The following is a 12,687-nucleotide window of genomic DNA, read 5'->3' on the forward strand; positions in this document are numbered from 1 at the left end:
ACTGCTGTAAAAGAAAGGAAAAATAATTGAACTGAGGAAGCAGTACTGTAAAGTCTCAGAACAAATCCTATGCTGATACAAACTAGAATGACTTTGGTAACATTGTAAGCACTTTAACTGAGGATTCAAATCTAATTTTCAGGTGAACCTTTCAAAACTCTGGATTTTTTCAGATAATTTTAAGCTGGTACGCGTAAACTACATCACTGAGTAGTAGCAAGATATCCTGGAATTATTATGGAATAATGAGATGCTTTAGCCATGAAATCCAAATCCTTTGAATCTAGGCACTTAAAAAAGAAATAGCTTGCAATAGCAATTCAGTTCAGCTAGTACTTTGCAATCACAGCAGTGATGGAGAGTGGATGTACAATGAAAAAATAGTTTCAGCAAATATTTATTTGAAAGTTAATATCAATTGACTTTGGTTGCATTTATACTATTGTCACTTTCTAAAATACTGAATTTCACCTTTTACAATATCTCTATAAGACAGATGTAGAAGCTGGAAGACTCAAACTCCACATTGGAGACCAGAAGTTTGTCTTCTAAAACTGTAGTAGGATATATTTCAAAATATTTACAGAAGGATTTTTGGCTTTTGCTTATGTCTGTGAAGCCACCCATTTGGTAGTATAAAGAGTTTTTGTGTCCAGTGGGCCAAATTCTTCAAGGTCCTAGGTGTTCTGGCTCTGATCCCTTTAAGCTGATGATTAACATTTAAACATATAAACATATACATCAAATCTGTGAATTTAATGGACTACACCTGATTAAAAAATCAGTGAAGTGCTTATTTCAGCACTTCACTGAAACACCTGAAAGCACAAAAAGTTTTCTGTCCGATTTGTGCAGACATGCTATTTGCTTCTACAGTACATTATAATTACACTGAATATTAGAATAATATTAGAAGAATAATTTTTCCATTTCAAAGTTGTTTTGAAAACATACTTCCTCATATCTTTGCTGCACGTCCACTTATTCCATGCCTTTCAAAGAAATATTCCAAGAAATGTTTTGTTGCCTTCAACAGAAAAGAAATCAACTGTTCAGCACTTGGGAAAAATGCAATGGCAAGACAGCAAGCTGCCACTGCATGTAAGCTAATTATAAAAATAAATGCTTGAATGGAAGAAGAGTTTACTTCCAGGAGGTCTCATAAATGTTAGTGATAAAAAGTAAAATTATGGAAACATGCTTTTGACATCTATAGTTCAAGCAATCCTTTCATCCTCATTTTAAAACATGTAATGAAGTCACAACATAGTTTGCTACAAATTTCTTTTAGCTATCACTGAGCATCCTACTTTCACATGAAAGCTCTTTTCACTGAAATTATTTAAATGAAGTGTCCAGATTTCCAAAGGTATATAGCAGCCAACCACACGAGGATTATGGTACCATATATTACCATCTTATTATCCTTGCTGCTAAATTCCTCCATCAACTTCCATATTCATTATTTTTCTGCAGACAACACAGAGCATTTGGCTGGACTAGTCTTCTCTATAAATCCCATTATACTGATTCATAGCTACTAAGAAAAGAAAAATGATCTGTTGTGTCTCTCTTATTTTCTATATAACAAGAAAAAAACTACTAACTAAATCTAGGAAGCAACTTGGAAGGAAGCATGGAAGATGTCACCTCAAAGGGTAAGAGAAATCATTCTCTCACCCTTTGAGGAAGGATAAGCTGGTCATCTAGTGGTAACTATGGTGAAAGCTTGCGATACTTATGACAGTAAGTATTTGGCATTTGCTCATAGTGTCAGTTCAAATTTGAGCACGGGTGATTAATAGAAACTTGAAGACCAAGTGAAATTCCAATTCAGAATGTGTCATTAAATTCCTACTCTGCAATCTCTTCCCATCAGCTGGGATGTTGGATAAGCTGGTATAATGAGTAGGCTGTTAAAGCACAGCCTTTCTGTTAACTTTGCTATCARAAAGTGATATATGACCTTTTTTTTGTGGGTCTTTATGCCTTCCAGGTGTTTTAAAGCAGTGGGTCATAAACTGTAGAGTGTTGTTGCCAGCCAGCAGTTGGCACAGTTGCATACTGGAATTAGCTTTTTTGTATGTTAAGGCTTGTCAAGACTCTGAAAAAATTCCCAAATCAGTGATGTACAACAAGAGAAGATGCTCATTGATATCATCTTCAATGCTGGTGGCACAATAAGCTGCAAAATGTCTCATCATACCTTAAATGCATCTAAATTTTGGCACTTTCTGAGGGAATCACTTGAGGCTTGTTTAGTGTGTGAAAATATGTAGCACTTGGATGTTTAAGTCAAAACCCTTTCCTGAACAGGAAAAATAAGATTTACTGAGAGAATGGAGTAATAGGGAGAGCCAAAGATCGCACATGGTCCTGATGCTGGGGATAAAGGGATGCAGGAAAAGTGGCAATATTTCACATAACATGAAAAATACGACACACAAAAAAAGAGGGAAGCTAAATTTGTATGTATTGGAGAGGACTGCAGTGCTTTAATCTAAATGTTGCTTGACCTCCTGTTCTGGGATCTCAGTTAAACCTAGTGGCCTGTAAGAACAAGAGACCAACTCGATCATCTAACTGTCCTTTTACGCAATAAATCCCAGTAAAAGGCTCATTTCATGCACATAAAAAAAGGATAATGTCACTGTTTGACTGCATCAGGGATGATATTTCTAAGCCAATTGTCAGGTGATATGGTGAAAAAACATGGCTTCTTGGAGTGGCATTCTCAGAGAGATTTCTGCGTGCGTGTTCTTTCAGCCAAAGGCCTCAAGAAACTCATGAAATCTTTTAATAAAGGTTGAACAGCTTCAGGATGGGTTTTTCATAAGGAAACAGCTGCTCTTCTTGTAAGAGTAGCAGCTAAGTTTGAAGGCCACAAGATGTGATAAGGAATAAGCAGATGGCTCAAATTAAACAATCTGAAGTAGCTCTCTTGTCTTTTCTTTGAGTGAGAACACAGTACATAAGAGGTTATAGGAAACTCACTGAGCTAATTGCGATCAAGTAGGTATTTCTGGAGGGCAACTAGAAAGATGAAAAAGCCAGCCAGGTCTACTGTGAGGTAAATAACATACTGCTCAATGTCCTCCAAAATTGAAGTTCTTAAAAGATGCCAGAAGAGCCTGAGTGAAATGAAAGCTGCACATAACAAGGAATGACACATTCTGAATTGGAATTTCACTTGGTCTTCAAGTTTCTATTAATCACCCTTGCTCCAAGCTGAACTGACGCTACCAGCAAATGCCAGTTGCAGATCAACGTTTTCCTATATGGAAACCAGGCAAAATCCTTCAGTGAGGCACATACTTCCTCTTCATCTAATTTCTCATTCATTTAACATAATTACTTATCATAGTTGGGAGTATACGCAAAGAGTGGCCATACTAAGTAATTTGCTACATGCAATTGTTGTATAGGAGAGATTTGACTTTTAGTTAGGGATAGATGATTTCTTTTTGCATCTCATGATTTGAAAAGCAAAACAATACTGTAATCTGATTAATCTGGAAGAAAGCAGTAGGTCTTAGAGAAAATAATAGTGTTTTTTTTTTTTTCCTTTTCTTTATTCCTGGAGATTCAGGCAGAGATTTTCAAAGATACAAACAGCAGTTAGCTACCGATTGATTTTAAATGGGAGTTAGGAAACGAAGAACTGCCACTTCTGCCTTTGAAAAATCTATTCCTCAATTGTTTTATCCAGAACAGACATAAGGGGAGATAACACTGACAGCAAACAAGTCATCTTAAACAAAATATTTGCTTCTTCCTCTTTAGGCTAAATTCTGTCCAGAGAAAATATGCATGACCTCAAGTGAACCCAGTAGGTTTTACAKACCTGCATCTAGGGACAAAACCTGTCTCTCTATTCAGAGAACTGTCTTGTTATAAGTAAGATAAGGAAGGGGAAGACGGAAGACRGAAAAGTTAGAAAATGAAGATACCTGCATGTAACTTGGATCCAGAGGTCATGTATGTTAAARAAATTCATTCATTCATTTATTCCTATGTAGTTAGCAGTAGGCTGTATGGGTTCTGTAGCTCTGGGTTATCCTGTCCGTTATCTACTCAGACTTGAAATCAATACCTTACCTTGCCCTCTTTCATACTTATTGTCTGGCTAATTTATTTTTACTATAAATGCATTCCAACCAAAATGATGTCCCAAAAGCTGACTCATGCTGATTTAGACAAAACCCGAAGGATATATTTGCCATATAAAAGTCAGATAAAATCTATTTAAAATATTACTTTTGTTTAATGCGAGGCACTTTTATTCAAAAAATATGTTATTAACATGAATCAGGTAATGCTGACCTTTGTTAAGATATGTTTCATAGCTTAAATATTTCATAATCTCAAAGGTTTTCAGAATCTCAATAGTCAGTGTGGCTAGAAATCTATTTACCGTCTGGATGTGACACTAGCTTTTCAGATAGTAACCTATGATTTATATAGGTTTATGGGAGGTTGAATCGGCAATAACAAAGTTATCTATCAAAAGTTCACTTGCCAACTTTTTTTCAACAGATTGCAGACCCAAACACAGTGAGGTCACCTATACCTTCTTGCAGTGCATGTCTTTATGCAAAAGTCTCTAAATGAAAGCAGAGCATTTCTAAGCTACCTGTGAGATTTAGAAATAGGTGTTTTATATATTTATTAAATTAAGAGTAATTTAAATAATTCAAAGGCTAAAGCTTTTGAAGCTAAAGCTGGCACGCAGCTYACTGACGTTAATAATCTCTACGCCACCCTTTTTAATAAACACACCTCCTAGTAATTACTTGACACATGCACGTAAAGTTGTCATTTCAATGATCAACACAGTATAGCTAAGGAGCCTTTCGTGAAAGCACAGAATCAAACTCTTACCTCCTTCTCCCCCCAGCATTCAGGTCTCTGAATCCCGAGATTGGGACACTAGGTGTAGCCAGCAATTAGCTATTCTGCTTTATAAGAAAAATGGTGCCCCTGTATGCGATTCTGTACAGCTTGCAACGAAAATCCTCCACTGAGGCAGAAATACGTTCATTATCCAGTATGCTTTCTGCAAGCTGAAACTGCCATTAAGTAGGTGACATCGACTGACGTTCTTCAGTCACTGAATAACGCCACATCCCCATTTGAACAGGGCAAAATATGGTAAACAAAGCCGTGTCCTTCTGTAGATTCAGTACACTTGATTCACAAGGCAGTAAATGAAAGTGTAACTCCAGAAATGACTAGTGGTGTCAAAACTACCATTGCAAAAATGCTGTTTTTATGTACACAGAAATGAAACATTTTTATAATCAGTAATGTCTATGATCCTCCAAGGAAAATATAAGTTCTATATCCTCATTTGTGATATGCAATTTGTGATATACACTCATAGGATAGAGTGAGACAAGAACTAGGAAAATGGTCTGAGATCTTCAAAAGGGATACTCATACATTTATTACTCAAATTTCACTAAAGACTTATAGCAACGGAAAACATAGCAGAGTTAGAGTCTTTTGAAAATTTTAACCCTGAATAGAGAAACCAGTCTTTAATGAGACAACCAAGGTAAAAAATGAAAGTAAGCGGATGTGCATGTTCACAGCTAAGTATTGTACTGATATGTCCTCGGTTCTCTGGTGCTCTGCCCATCCCCATAGCATTGTTTTTTTCCCCTCTTCCTTTTCCTTTTTCTCTAGTGCAAATCACTTCAGATTAGTTGCTTTTTTTCCCTTCTCTTTCTGCGTTTATTCTGCTTTTTCCTGCCTTTTTTCTCCTCCTTCCTTATCTCCATCATTTTTTTTTTTTTCATTTTTCTCAGCTCTGCTGAGCTCCCCTTACTTTTCCCACCATCTGGCTAGGCAGCTGTTACTGATATCATTGAGTGAGTGAGTTGTGAAAATAGTTGTTCAAAAGCCGATTTTACCTGCAATTCCCATTCTTTATGGGTCTGGAAATTCTGATGATAAGGACAAGTAAAATGATGTATGATGCCAACCTTGATGCTTTAGAGAGAACCAGTGCAGCAAAAACTTGTTATAGAAACAAAATGGGAAAGTCTATTTAAACAGAAATCACGTGAAGGAGCAAGCTACCAGCTACGATGGATGAATTGCTAACAGCTTGGTAAATTAAGGGCAAATTGAACCCTTCAGATCTGTCTTGGTATCTCTGGAAGGATGGGATAAAAGGGAAGTACAGGAGAAACTTTGACCCAATGCTTATGCTCAACAGAGATGTGAGCACAAGCTGTTGTTTCAGAAGTTCACATTATCTGTGCAGTATCTGAGCTTGTTCCTCCTCCATTCTGCTGTCTCCTCCCATCAGTACACTTCTTGCTCCAGAAGGGAGCAACCCTTCAGCAGCCCTAGACTCCACAAAGTGCAGCAATTGCACGTTCAAACACAGCTTGCCGAAATCCTAATGCAATCAGCAATGTACAACACATACTGCTGAACCTCATGAGGTGAGGGAGCTTTTCTTATCAGAACATGATAATAATTAAGACTCTGGTCAAGGAGGCACTTAAGCATTTGCTTAGCTTTTGACATACGAATCATTCTGGCAATTGCAAATGGAGGTTGCTATACAAATACATTTTGCGAGCTGCAGCCCAACAGAGGGAAGTAATTTAAAGCCTCTTACCGGATTCTTCAAATTCACTGTTGTATGCATTCCAGATCTCACTTATGCGAAGCAGATTTTCTTCCATGGCTTGAATGTCCATGTAGGGACAGTTGCACTCYGGGAATTTGGGCCCACACTGACACCAGCAGTCATTGTCCTTGCAGATGAATTCCCCTTCCGAGTTGCAGGCGATGTAGCTCAGAGCTGCCTGTACAAAATGCTCTTGCAGATACTCGGGCAGGATGACCTGAAGACCTGAAGGAAATAAAGTAGGCATTATGTTATTAAATGCAGAGGGATGCTTCCCTAAACTGGTAGCAAAACAAAACAAAAAAAAAAGGAAAAAGATAGGTATGAAAGGAAACTATAGCTTATTTAGGTCAATTTACTGTCTATCTAGCATTTGCACAATGTTATATATTTCCTTGCTTAAGACTTAATTTCAGAAGAATTTCCTACATTTCCATCTCGGTAAGGAATAAAAATTCCACTAACCAATAATCTGTGCTCCTCGGATAGAGCATTTACTGGGGCAATTTATTTCTGGGAGAGACTGTCAAAAACAGAAAGAAAGGATGACATCAACTTTTCCTTGTTAAGTACTGCTGAGTGAACAGTCTCTGCTGTAAGGGTTTTGCAGCTTGCAGCTGAATTATGATCCCCATGCTAGCATTTAATGCAAATTTTGAGATTGCTGATGAAGGGAAAGCAATCCTGAAAGACAGCAACAAGGAGAGTAAAGAGACAGCATAATTGGTAAAACAGAGGGGTGAAGGTAAACGTTTCTGTTCGGTAGTGATTGTTCTCCATGTTGCCTTTGGCACCACAAGCCACTTCCAAAGTACCACTGTATCTAAATTATTCTAGTTATCTGTGCATGATTCTGTAGAGACAAACCAAGAAGGATGAGAGAAGTTGAGCTGGAGGAAATGTTAGAAAAATAAAATTAGCCTCATATTTCATGTCTTATAGCACTGATATTTAATGGACTTTTCTCCCTAAATGTGGTGCAAAAATATGTGTATGATGAGTCATTAGGAGTTGTAATTATATCACTTTGGATAAAACCAAACAAACAGCAGCTTTGTTATTGATTTTTTCAGTGTATGGACTTCTAACGTGCTGCGTAGGCCCTCTTCACCTAGTGATGCCCTCTGGCCGCAGCATGTACTGGAACAGGCTTCGCCCATCAAATAGATGTTACCTATTTCCTGGAAGGAATTTCAAAATGCCAGAGGAACCATCATCTGGACATGCTGGGTAGGACTTCAAAAGCCTGAAAAAGATAATTAATTCTTCAATCTACTCAAGGCTTTACATGGAAAAGGGGTGCAAAGTCTAGCTGCCGTTTTGTTTCGAAAGGCTCCGGTTATGTCCTGACTTACTCTGAAACGTGTTTTCATGTCTTACCCTGTCATGACAAGCAGAGGCCCTGCAAAAGTGTCTGTTGCATCGGAACCACAGAGCAGATGAATTAAAAATTCAGAATATTTGTGACCAGAAACATAGACATCCTCCTCTGAAAATTTTCAACACTGTTCATATGATCCCAATGATGGGGATGAGCATTTTATATAGAAACATTTTAAATGATCTGAGCTATCAGTTATCAGCTACAGCTATTACTGTATTAAACAACACATCAATCAAAAAACCACAATAAGGCACCTCATCTTTTTGGCTTCATTTTCTGTGGCTATAAGGGGCACATTTAAAAGTATCTAAAAGCAAAATCGGTCTTGCTGGAAGTAATGGACCTTATTAGTGGGCCAAGTCAGTTTTCAGTATATGGATAGGTTATTTGTGATATAGTTCTCTACCATACAGGCACTTGTTCAGTTCCATGGACATTTGTTCCTTATTGTTAGGTATGCAAAAATAAGAGCTATAATGATTATTTTATAAACTTTTCAAGCAGAAAGCCATATCATGAAAGCATAAGAGACCACTGATAGCATTGCTAAAGCCAGATCCGTTTGTGCTTTCTTCTGCCTCATATCAAAACTTGTAAAATCCTTGCTACCTGGGTATACATTTCAATGTGCAAGTATTCTTGTGAAAAGTCTTGAAACTGTGAAACAAAAAGCAAACCTAGATCAGCAGTCTTGGGTCTTGTTCAGCTCGTGCATAATAAATACAAAATAGTTTAAGCAGCTCTAATAATATATTCCTTTTAATGATGCCACAGTGACATGTGTCTAACCTCCATCAGACAGATGCAAAGACTAATTTCCAAACTCGAACTGACAAATGTCATTCAAATGCTGGAGATCATTTAAAGTGGCAAATTATTTCTGGGGACTTTTCACTGAATACCAGTGAAAATAATGAGATTGTCTTAAAAATATATATATATTGCCTGTAAAATCACTGTGTGATAGTATGGCATTTAACCTGTTCTCTCCTTCCAGAGGGAGAAGGGAAAGGTAAAAAAGAAAAAGAAACGTGTATAGATATACTAAATAGGAAGATAATCTTTCCCTGTCAATCTGTTAATAATCAGCAGAAAATTCACACTCTCTGTTTAACTGATTTATGAACCAACAGCAAAAACGCTTAAAATTGGAAATAATATTGTGATTAACCACCTGAAACTGCAAATTGAGAACGAAATCCTGCTCTCTTTCTATATGTACACAAGTGTATCAGAGGTATACACTGCTGTTTATAGCAGTCCTATATATGCTGCTGTGCTGCTGTTATGCCCTCTTTATTAGAGGTATGCACAAGTAAGTAAATTAGAGAATTTAGTCTTTCATAGGAGTAATAATGAGATGCTCATGAGGTGCCTAACACACAGGCCGAGGTATGCATCTACTGGGATTGGCAAAAATTGAATTAYGAATGATGCCTCTTATTTTATTTGCTTTTCTATTATTGTTATTTTTCTGATGAATGTGATATGATGCCTAGCCTTCACAGTTTTTCTTAAAAGCCCCAGAGGAGCGTTTGGACTCTGCGTTATTCAGAGCCTTTCTAAATCTATGCCCAGTGATGCTACTACTCGGTGTGTGCAAAGGAGGTTGAACATGCTGAATGTCGTTCCCTTCTCAGTGAAATCTATGGGGATTCGGGCTAGGTAAAAGGTGCATAAGTGATTGCTAAATAAGGCCATAAAATGGTAACAGCATTATTCAAATTATTTTCTGATGGAGGATAGATATTGTTTCCATTTCAAGGCAATACTGACATTTCCTTCACTCTGTCTAGAAGGTACTTACTAGACAAAAAGAAAAAAAAAAGGAAAATGACCTTTATGAAGTGGGAAAAAAGAAGAAAACAAATAGTGTGATAAATGCCATCCAGTTAAAAACAAATTAATAAAATTGCACCTACATACCTTGCAACTGAATCTTATTTTCAGGACTCTGAACCAGAACAGAACTGACAGAATCTAGGTTGTCATAGTTACTGCAGCCAAGAGGACCAGTCCGCGTTTCTGTTACCTGATGGCAAGGGAAGGGAAAACAGTTTGCTGTGTTATTCAGAACAGAGCGAGGTGTTCAGAAGTTTGTTTTATAAAGTTTCCCTTCAATTCAGCTGTCTGCACATTTCCAACTTAACTCATGTGAAACTGCTCCTTTTATTTACCGAAAGTATAATCGCAAATATTTTACCAGCACAGCGAACTTTGGAGAGTTCTATTGCAAGGACTCCTTAAAAAGGCTTTACCAGGTCAATAGTCTAAAGATGGTTTATTCTTTCATAAACATGTGAATCAGAATGAGCTTAATAAATGTAATTTGTTGTAAGGAGGACTATGATTTTCCCTGAATTGTGTGTGTGACAAGTCATTTATAGACTTCATGGGATATTATGGGTAATTTTGAGAGCGTCCAGAAGAGCATTATAAAAACGAGTTTCTTTTTTTGCTGCTGCGGGCCAAGAGCGGGGTCTCATCCAGGTTCTCAGCGACACAGTGCTGAGCTTTTCTGTGATGCCCGGAGGGCGGGCTGGCAGCGGCACAGCAGGCTGGGCAGCATCCCAGCCTTTTCCTCCAGCCTGCTGCAGGGAGCCAGGGAAAACCCCCAAACCCTTAGGACAGATATACAAACACTTCCCCAGGCCTTTCCCCCCGGGCTGGATTGTAGAAAATTCATGCTTTTGTAGTTCTTTCTCCTTTATAGCAAGATCAGGCWGAAAGAGGACAGAAAAAGTAGGAGAAAAATCATGCAGGCAGAGCCATAGCAGGAAATGCTGACCATTAGGATATCTTCCCAATCCCATTTGTCATCAAAATACAGCCAACTCCTCTATCAGCCCCATCCAAAAGTCCTTCCAGCTGCTACCCTCAGGCTTCCTTGCCCTCTTCCTTTTGGCAAAGTCGTCGATGTACTTGGCTTTCTTTACTAGCTACGCCAGGGACAGATTTGCCCTGTCTTTTGCTTGATTATCCTGAATCAGCACAGAAAGGCATCAGATTTGGCAAGGACACTGCAGAAATGGTAGCTTTCGTTAACCCAGGCAGCTTCAGCCCTCTCCTCGCTGCCCCCCAAATCAGCAGTCTGAAATTGCATCCTAAAATCCTTTTTTTTTTTTTTTTTTCTGTAATACTATAGGCCCACATAAGGAATCTTAATTCATTTACAAGAATAACAAAGATAAGGAGTACGGGTACATTAAATGAGATGAACAGCCAGAAGACAATAAAAGAAGGATAGAGATGTTTATGGGTTACCACCATTTTTCTCATGGAAGCGACAGGACTTGTTGTGATTAGGTGGTGGTGACCGAGGAAGAGGCGAGTCTAAGGATCACAGCACTTGGAGCCTGCCCCTGAGCTAGTTCACTTGCCTGGAGATGCACCTAACACCAGCGGTTTGGGCAAAAGTAAACAAGGTCCAAGTTCTGACTATAAATACAGCAATAATTAAGGGTCTGGTCTAAAACTTAATTTTCCCCTCAAATTTGTATATTTGTGCTATGTATTTTACTTTCCCAAAAGCCCAGCCTTCCTCTGCCAACATCCTTGCTCTGGTGTTCTTAGCTTCTGCACGCAAAATGCATTGAAAAAAGCAACATAGAAACTCATAGTCCCAATATACAAAAAAGAAAGGGTAAACACTATAAAAATCATCCAAATCCCAACCTTTTGTGGACGGCACTTCCAATCTGAGGTCAAAAGGAGGTGGTTATACGTGTTCTTTTATTGCTGTACAAATCCTACTTGGCAAAGACTATAAGAAAAATTTGAGTAGCTGATAAATGCAATTAGAGATTATGTGAGAAAGGCTCAACTTCCTGACAAGTTTTCAGATCAAGTGCCAGAATTTCATTTCTGGGTAACTCATTTTAATAACAAAGCTGACTACAGGGAAAACAAATGGTCCAAATGAATGAATTCTAGCTCGATCCCCCTGTTACTGAAATTGCCGATAATTTTGCGTTTTCCTTCTGCGACAGGAAGAAGACTGCAATGACAGAAACAAAACTGGAGCGAGAACATCACTTATTTAATTATCTTCCAAACACAGAAGTGTGATTAAATTCAGTCCCTAGATCACAGTGTGTCTGAAGATAAACTAAAAACGGGACAAGGAAAAGTAAGTCATAAATGCAAAGCAAACGTTAAAGTTCTGGCATAGCCCAGAAGTGATTATGGATGGACAAAAACCATCATAACAACATGTTTTTTTCTGTAAGCACTAGTCTTACAGTCCATAAAGAACACTAACTCACAGAGCAAAATACCATGGAAAAAAAGTTATTTAATAACCAAAACCCCTTAAGAACCAGTAACGAAATATGTGTAAAACCATCTGACATGAACCAGGCAGGCTATTCTCAAGTGCCTTGTTTTCAAAGATTATCACAGAGCAGGTTTCCCCAGGCAGCAGGGTTTTCAGCTCCCAGAAATAAACTATAACATTTCGCATTAATGAGACAAATGCCTACAGTTTTCAATCAGTTAAAACTCATAACCATGGTGATAACGATCTGATTATAAGTGCACTGAGAACATACCTCCTAGCTCTTTAGCAGGGCTCAATTCCTGTAATATCAGTGGGTAGTATTTCCCTAGGAAACTATGTGCTTTTTTTGTCCATGATAATTAAGCCTATAGAAGGCTT

At 38.0% G+C, this 12,687-nt stretch overlaps 1 protein-coding gene across 1 annotated transcript in view; it reads right to left on the reverse strand.

Annotated features, from left to right (window-relative positions):
* Nucleotides 1–12,687, reverse strand: part of BRINP3 (BMP/retinoic acid inducible neural specific 3) — a 162,357-nt gene that overhangs the window by 46,875 nt on the left and 102,795 nt on the right. Inside the window, exons 5-6 of the mRNA XM_085302198.1 lie at nucleotides 9,957–10,062; nucleotides 6,635–6,871 (exon numbers count right to left, since the gene is read on the reverse strand). Of these exons, the coding sequence (XP_085158324.1) occupies nucleotides 6,635–6,871; nucleotides 9,957–10,062 (343 nt within the window). The remainder of the gene's footprint in view (nucleotides 1–6,634; nucleotides 6,872–9,956; nucleotides 10,063–12,687) is intronic.

This window comes from Rhea americana, unplaced genomic scaffold (genome assembly GCF_003343005.1).
Source record: "Rhea americana isolate MKP2758 unplaced genomic scaffold, rheAme1 scaffold_188, whole genome shotgun sequence".
In the NCBI taxonomy this organism is placed as follows: Eukaryota; Metazoa; Chordata; class Aves; order Rheiformes; family Rheidae; genus Rhea; species Rhea americana.